The 9,511-nt window shown below is 39.1% G+C and overlaps 1 protein-coding gene across 1 annotated transcript in view; it reads right to left on the reverse strand.

Moving 5' to 3' along the window:
* LOC118477175 (protocadherin Fat 4-like) overlaps positions 1-9,511 on the reverse strand; it is a gene marked incomplete in the record, with an annotated part of 113,600 nt that overhangs the window by 4,074 nt on the left and 100,015 nt on the right. The window contains 1 exon segment of the mRNA XM_035970945.1: positions 2,231-2,364. Within this exon segment, the coding sequence (XP_035826838.1) occupies positions 2,231-2,364 (134 nt within the window).

The raw sequence follows: 9,511 nt of genomic DNA on the forward strand, positions 1-9,511 counted from the left end.
AGAGAGAGAGAGGAGTGAGGTGGAGGCATTGTAATGTTGACTACAACGGGTTTAAAGAGTATTTTTAGATTTGGAAGAAAACTTCGTCGAGTGTAATAAAGTATGCTTCGTTACGGCCAAAGTTATCTCATTTCATCTTATCTCATCTCATCTTATCTATCTCATCTCATCTCATCTCATCTCATCTCATCCCATCTCATTCCACCCCATCCCATCCTATCTCATCTCATCTCATCTCATCTCATATCATCTCATTTCATCTCATTTCATCTCATCTCATCTCATCTCATCTCATCTCATCTCATCTCATCTTATCTATCTTATCTCATCTCATCTCATCTTATCTTATCTCATCTCATCTTATATCTATGGTCTTCTTTTACTCTGTTATTTCTGTCTGTCTGTCTATTTGCTTTGACGTACGCTAAATGACCATAATCGTGTCGATGTCTCTCTCCTTAGACAAACTCAAACCGACGAGAACGGACAGTAGTTCATAAAACCAAGACAGGTGAGTTTCGCTGCCGCTCATCAAACGGACCTTGAACCCTTGCCCCCTTCGTCCAAAAGCAAATCAATTGCCAAAGATTAAACTACTGCACCTATCTTCTTTTTTTAAAAATCCCTACCGTATTTAATTTGATAGAAGAAAAATAAGGACCATATTATTATTATTATTGACCTATCCATGTGGAAGACAAATATTCTTAATTAAGACAATTGTTCTGCCTAGTACAGTAATACATGAACGTAATATTACACTGTAACATAAATAACGCAACTGCAGTGTTAATGAGTTATATCGGTGCACTGTTTATGTCAATATCTTCACAGTGGCACACATATACACATACATACACGCACATACACACAATCACATACACACATACACGCGTAGACACACATACATACATACACATTCACAGACACACACACACACACACACGCACACACACACACACACACACAATAATACACACCCACACATACATATTATGCACTAACATTGGCTGTAGAATAAACTGTAACTAAATCAATGCATATTCTGAGAGTGAGTAGAGACAATAGGAAAATTGTGTGGACAGTAGTTTTCTCAATTAAGTCCTCTCAACAATTAAATAAAGAACTCTGTAAAAATGACAGAGCATGAATTATCGAGAGGTATAAAAGCTTTCTGAATTTACAAGATCAGCATTACACTAGATCACTTCAACCCCAGTACGCAAAAAGGTATTAAAAAATTGGTTAGCAAACACACACACACACACACACACACACACACACACACACACACACACACACACATACACACAATTCAACATTAATTTGTTGAAAAGAGCATTAAGATGTCGATCTTCGTCCTTCCCATACATACATTCACACGCACATACACGCACGCACGCACGCGCACACACACACACACACACATACATACACACACACACACACACACACACACACACACACACACAACTGCGCGCACACCCATGGGCACAGATAATTCATGGCAGACCAACAATAGTTGGCACAATTATTCTTTAAGAAGCTGAGTTTGCACTTTAAGTCTTTAAACACACACAGAGAAAATAGGTTCAATAATAGCTAGAGGAGAATAAATATCCAGAATACCCAGACATTCAGGGACAATGAGAGACAAAACATTAGTAATAGCTATGGTAACGACATACAGACACAAAAAGAACAAAGGCATTCAGAAAATGACAAGAAAGATATTCAGAAACGACAAAACAAAGACATTCCGAAAGTGATATGATAAAGACATTCAGAAACCACAAAAACAAAGACATTCAACAAAGACATTTAGAGACAGGGAGAAAAACACATGCTGAGAAACAGAGAAAGAACAGAAATTGAAAAACAAAGAACGTGCAAACAGAGAAACAGGCATTGAAAATCAGAGAAAGCACAGACTTTGAGAGACGAAAACAGAGAAACAGACATTGGAAAACAGAGAAAGAACAGACATTGAAAAACAGAGAAACAGACATTGAAAAATAGAAAAAGCAAAAACATCGAGAAACAGAGAAACAGACATTGAAAAATAGAAAAAGCTAAAACATTGAGAAACAGAGAAACCGACATTGTGAAACCGAGAAAGTGCAGACTTTGAGAATCAGCGAGAGTGAAGTGTTATTGAGAAACAGCACGACCACAACATCTTCACCAAAAAAGTGAAAACTAAACTACATGTCAATTATTTTGTACTCACTTTCCGTAGACAGGGTTGACGACAGTTCCTGCGCCGGCCCCCGTGCGCGGGGTTGTGGGGTCCCCGGCAAAGTTCATGTTGATCTCCCCTAGGTCCTGCACCGTCTCATCGGGAGGAACGTACATGTTGAGGCTCTGGGGGTGGTAGTACAGCGAGCGCTGATAAAATACAGACAGAACTAACGCATGAACACATCGGTTTATAGGATATATTATTCATACACATTAAAGAAGGACTTCCGTAACGAGCGAACACACAAATACAAGAAAGAAGAGACCTATCCCTAACACTAACCCAACTCCTAACCCTACCCCTATCCTACCCCTACCCTAATCCCTACCCCTATTCCTACATCTACCCTAACCCTAATCCTAACCCTGTATTCTACTCTGTATAGTGGTCGCTCGTTACGGAATTCCTCCCCGCATTATGGTTAAAATTTGATGAAATTGAACTGTCACAGAGATGGATGCAATAGGTGGGTCAATATTTATACCGCCGTTTGTTTGTTTTGAGGTTCTTGTTTCTTTTTTTAAATCAAGAACAGAGAAAGCGCCAATTCACAGTTGCAGTTTGTAGATGGTAAATTATACGAATTCTGATTATTCCCAAGAAGGAAGACGATTAAGCAGTAGGTAAATCATTATAAGGAGCCACACAGACAAGTGGTGAGTTAGATTATGTGGGCCAATCATTCTAACGGGAAACAAACGGTGCGTTATCACGGAGTGAAGAGCACAAAGATAGCTTAACCCTATCCGTACGTCGTGTTTTACTATCGTATCCATGCGACGTGGGGAACTCTGTGCTACCACTTAACCCTATCCGTACGTCATGTTTTATTATCGTATCCATATGACGTGAGGAAACTCTGTGCCACCACGTAACCCTATCCGTGCGTCGTGTTTTACTATCGTATCCATACGACGTGGGAAACTCTGTGCCACCACTTAACCCTATCCGTGCGTCGTGTTTTACTATCGTATCCATACGACGTGGGGAACTCTGTACCACCACTTTCCAAAGAGGAATTAATTTACTCGTTAATCCGATCCGTACGCTTTGCATAGCAGTCTGTCAAAATGTTTCTTTGAGAAATACTGAAAGTTTCAAAGAGATCTTCGCAACTAGAAGTATTCTAAAATGTGAAGAGAATACACCCCTAGGGGTACAAAATGACCCCAGGCGTACGGATAGGGTTAAAAGTTGATTCCACGCCGCATGTCTTTAGGGTTAAGAGTTGATTCCACGTCACATGTCTATCACTTAGATAGAGGGAAACACATTTATCTAGTTAGTAGATTAGACACTACAGCACACCTTTCTGTCATTGAGGGGGAAGAAGAAAGCAAATTGGAACATTAGAATGCTTTCGTCTGTCACGGAAAGGACATATTAATTATGAGGATAGTTAGCAAATTTAAAAAAAAGAAACTGCAGCAAAACATAAGTACACAGACGGTTAATGAACAAAATGACACTCGGCTATCGAACAATAATTTCCTTCTTCTTCTTCTCTTCTTCTTCTTCTTCTTCTTCTTCTTCTTCTTCTTCTTCTTCTTCTTCTTCTCTTCTTTTTCTTCTTCTTCTTCGCTCTGCAATAAAAGACTGTCTTTTACCACTATGTATGCATGAGTAGTTTTGGTTCCAAGCCAGGTTTCTATGTCCTGTTCCTATCTTCTGTTACGTCTCGTGCCTTCTACCTTTGCTTCCACAATACGTTTCTCGGGTGAATCGTGGCTTTTGATATTCCCAAAGTAGTTGTTCAATTTCAATTCCAGGTTTTTACGCTTTGGGGGAGTATTGGTGTTTCCCTTCCAATAATAAAATCTATAATATTATAAAAGTTTTTCTAGAACATTCCATAATTTTGAAAGCTGCAATTCTTTTTTTTTCATTGTATTCATTGATGGCCAAAGCTTCATACCGTATATTGCGGTGGGGAATATGGTAACTCCCAGAACTTTAAATTTTTGTACCCTTGCTTTGTCCTAATCAGATTGATGCCACCTTGAACAATTTGGATGTCGCGATTACATTTTTCGCTTTATCCATGTGGCAAAGAAGATTATCCAATAAATGAGACGAAGCTTAATTATCCCTGCAGATATTGCCTGTAGGCCTACACTAGACGATGTAAATCTGTCATTGGAACGAAGGAAAAAACTCGCGCGTGCGCACTCACGCATACACATAACATAACTCACACATACACAAAACGCGTGCACACACACTCATACACAAACACACACACACACACACACTCACACACACACACACACACACACACACACACACACACAAACACACACACACAGACACAAACACACATATACATACACAAGAGCGCTCACGCACACACACGCGCGCGCGCGCACACGCATACTCGACACACACGCACGCATGCACGCACGCACGCACACACGCAGCATGCACAACACACACAATACACAAACACACACACACACACACACACACACACACACACTCACACACACACACACACACACACACACAAGCACGTACAATGCACAAGGGAGATACCCACACAATACAAACAAACCACACATACAATATTATGACATAAATCGTGTCGTTCAGCTGTGTCGATGGCCAGCGGATCAAACCTCGTAACTCAAGTTTCTGAACATTCACCACAATCACACTTTACAGAAATCCACAAAGTTGAGAGCAGTAAACACGCTACTGTATCTAAACATGAAACAGTAATTTTACTTCTAAGAGGTAAAAAATAAAAAATAAATGCTCTAGGCCCAAATCCACATACATGTACTTTAAATCACAATTAGGAAACTGTCTGTTTTAACCCTGCCTTATAGGGCCATCCTTTTGTGAGAGAAACGTTTCAGCAGAAAGACGGAGATACGTGTACTTGGTTAACTGGCATTCTAAAGGAGGACTCAAACACGGGTCTTTTTTAAAACAAGGCGAAGACCTAGACACGGAACTGCGGAAGCCGATACTTAATAATAGGCCTACAAATATGGCAAAGGGAATTTTGATCACGTTGGAAACTGTATATTCCTATTCTCAGGGAGGCCAATTTTTTTTGGCGAAGAACAATATATTTCGCTGTTTGTATCATAGCCTTAACTTTCATAGTATTGTTTTCCCCCAACCCCTTTCCTTTTCCTTCTGTCCACCCAACTAGCGCCATAGAAAAAAAGAGTGGTCCGAAAGGGGGGGGGGAGGAGGCAGCAGGGGTTTAGAGAGGTCAAGAATTGAGTAACTTACCAAACATACCCCTTCCCCCACCCCCATACACACGGTACAGCACAAACACACACACACACACACACACACACACACACACACACACACACACACACAAACACACACACACACACCACACACACAAACACACACACACACACACACATCCCCTGACCCCCACCAAAAATGAAGTCTCAGTTAGCACACTAGAACACGCCAATGATGAAGTACTTCAGGGTTTTTTTTATCATCTGAGCAATCTTTCTCTCTGTCGGCCTCTTTACCTATCACTACACTTATCTCAATTCTTTGAAAACATTTTTTTAAATCTTCTGCTCTGGAAAAAACATGAATTCTGCCGTTTCACAATTTTAAGTCCACGGTAATGTATGCCAAGTTTCGACCATTGGGAGCAACAGTTATCCCAGTCCTTAAACTGGAAAGTCAAACTTTTAGGGGAGAAGAGACTTTCCTGAGTATTCCACTTTTCAAAGACGCATGCCTCATACAGTTTTTAAACATCTTTTATTTTTTGAAAATGTTGGTGCAGGTGAAACTAAACAATTCTGGGTATTCTGCTGTTCAAAGCTGCATGCCTCGTAAATTGTTTTAAAATCTCTCTTTTTAAATCTTGGTAAGGGTTGAAACTAGCCAAGCTGAAATTTCGCCAAAAAAAAAGAAAGTTCACTTCTTGCATGTCTAAGATCAGAATGTTTTATTTCTTCTGGCGCTTCAAGAAAAATTTTGGACACTGTCACCATCTAACAGTTTTCCATCCCGATTAGTATTAGATCTACCGACAAATGTTAGTGAACAAGCTCTCCTGGACATGTCCCGACACACTATATCACTCACGGGGTTTGATCCGCCGCTCATCGACATTGTACTCAGAGGGTACAGCTGAGTAATGGGGAGAGATTGTATAATATGGAACATGTTAGTGTTGCTTTGTACTGAGAGGGTACAGCTGAATAATGGAGAGAGATTGCACAATATGAGAGATGTTAGTATTGGTAATTTAAATAATACTTATTATAGTGAAGCGTGGTGACAAAATGATGTTACTTCTCGGATTCGAGCCCTATATGAAAATATATACATCACTCTTATAGATGAAGATTTTACAATTTATAAGTGTGAAATAACAAAAAGCATGTTATACTTAAAGAATGAGGCATCATCAGAAAATCTACAAATTTGACCCTAGTGTCAATTTTATCAATTCTTTCGTCAATGTCTGACAATGACCAATGCGGCTGTTTTGATGTCAAAAAATTTATATTTGCGAAATCGAAAGCCTAATCAGTTACCCTACTTGTGGGAAAAAAATCAAAGTGAAACTATGACAAGTTTTTTTTAATAAATTAGAATTCAAATTTCGGCTGCACTCTATTTTTCAAAGGTTACGCTGACTAAAAAAAACCCTCTTTTTCGAAACTGCTTTGGATTTTTTTAAAGCGTTTTGTCAGCTTATGGCAATGCGGGGGAGAATATTTGTGTCATGGCACGGAGGAATCAGGCGCTCGTCAATTTTTGGGCATGTGGAGTTATTGGTATAATCTTAAGGCTTGCTCTATTCTCTTGCTTTCGATGAAAATATATGCGTCTATCTTTTATAGAAGTAGAGATATTTGCGTATGAAAGAGGAGTCAGAGGTAAAGTTCGTGAGAAAATGACTACCAAAGTTTGGTGATTTCCAAAGCTTGAGTGTCCTTGAGGGGACACTACACATTTACGTTTTTTGCTCACCTTTGAATAATGTTTTTGAGTAAATCAGCACAGAAAAGTGTTTTTAAATGGACATGAACTGTTCTGGGCTAAAACCGTTACAACAAAATTGATTTTAAAAATTGCCCAACCGCCGGGGGGGGGGGGGGGGGGGGAATGTCAACATCATCGATATCATTATTCTGACGAGCGCCTGGTTTCACCACGATGCCACATATTTCTTGAAGAGATAGGGAATAATGATATCCTGATTATAATTACTTCTGGCTTCTGCTATGACCAAAGAGTTCTGACAGAGAAGGGTTTGAGACACTCCGAACATTTTAAAGTTTCATTTCTACTCAGAGCAACAGCGCGGGGGAAAATGGAAGGTTCAGGGGCAAGGAACAGCACAATAGTTCACAAAATGACGCAACTGCTTCACCTTTTACAAGTCACAAGATTGCTTTTACACAAAAAGTTAATTGGAAATATGAATAGGTTAGCATTTTCAGCTAAAAGAAGGGAAGATTTAAAGTTGCAAGCATTATTTGCCAACCAAGAAAAGAAGAAAGATTTGATATGAGGATACAGTAGTGGTACAGGCAAGCGTTATTATAGGCCAATTATATGATATATATGTATATGTATATGATATAATGTGATACAAACAAGAATAGAAACAATAATAATAGAGCATCTAGTCAGTAGACGATCTGAATTCTACACGTAAGGAAAATGGAAAATTCTATTTAGCTCGATTCACAAGAAAAAGAAATGTTGGTCTTTACTAAATATCATTTTAAGTACATACATAACACGAACTACAATGAATGAATACACAATAGCACTGTAGAATAAGCAAGAGTCCTACTCTAAAGCTAAAAGCACAAGAAAATATATCAGGTTTAAACGAAGTACCATAAACATACCTGACAATGTTCTTTCTTCCCATCTCTCTCTCTCTCTCTCTCTCTCTCTCTCTCTCTCTCTCTCTCTCTCTCTCTCTCTCTCTCTCTCTCTCTCTCTCTCTCTCTCTCTCTCTCTCTTTTTTTTTTTTTTTGCAACCACCGAAATGCACTTATATTATTTTGCTTTTCAGGATTTGAGAAATCGACAACAATAGTCTGTCAGGTAGAAGACCTTGATAGTGCCATGTTCAGGTCCATAGCATATCTACCTACACCCATCATTAAAAAATTTTGAGTCCCTACAGAATCCCCAAAAAACCTGTCTAAGACAACCACTTTTCTCCTTGACAAAGGGTAGCCGTCTTGAACAATAAAGTATTTCCACTACACAAAATAGTGGCAATAACTTCCTTTCTACGCTGTACCCTCTCTGCCTTCTGTCTATCATTCTTCTTTCCTCTCTCTTAAGACCATAACACACAGAGTTTTACTTTCAAAAATGACTCGTCTGTGTCATCGTCATCATCCCTGTCATCATCATCGACATCATTGCCTTTCTCACCCCGGATCAGGGCATAGACCACAGACAAACGCTCTCTAAGTTTTTTCTTGATATTATAAAATATCTAACGAGACAGGAAGATAGTCTTTTTTTAACTCATTGTGGAGGCCCGTTGTGGTCATTCGAACACTCGAAGACATAATGTTCTGGAACACTAAAAGATGCCCAACTTCGTCATTTGTACGCAGTTTTCTATTCCGATTCCTTTATCTGATACTTTAAAAGACAGATAACAGTAAAATATACTACTATAAAATATGCAAACTTCTGTTTTGGGTCAGTGCATGATGGTCCGAAATATCCTGCAACGTTGCTTTTGATCTGCGGCTGTCGGACATAATATGTGTGCACTTCGTCTTTAGGTGAGGCAGCGTGGTGGAATCAGGCTCTCGTCAATTTTTGGGCATGTATAGTTATTGGTATCATCTTAAAGCTTGTTCACTTGTCTTCATTTGGATGAAATAAATATCCATTTATCTTGAATGCAAGTCGAGATATTTGCCAATGAAGGAGGGGGGGGGGGGGTTACCTGTTTTCAAAGAAAAGAATTAGTGAGAAAATGGCCTCCAAAGATTAGTTATTTTCTTAGCTTAAGAGTCTGTGGTAACGGAAAGTTTACATTTTTTGAGCCTTTAATCAACGTTTTTCGGAAAAATCCACATAGAAATGAGTTCTTTAATGGGCATGAAAGGTGTTGAGCCCCAAAAACAAAAATTTGATAAATATTCACAAACCGGCGGAAAACTGCAAGTTTGTCCACTTTGATTATTTTGATGAGAGCCTGATTCTACCACGCTGCCTCCCAAGAGTTCATGGTTAGTTGTTGGTTTTTTTGTTATGCTTTTTTTGTTTCTTTTCTTTTTGTTG

The sequence above is a fragment of the Aplysia californica genome, unplaced genomic scaffold (assembly GCF_000002075.1).
Source record: "Aplysia californica isolate F4 #8 unplaced genomic scaffold, AplCal3.0 scaffold00346, whole genome shotgun sequence".
Lineage (NCBI taxonomy): Eukaryota > Metazoa > Mollusca > Gastropoda > Aplysiida > Aplysiidae > Aplysia > Aplysia californica.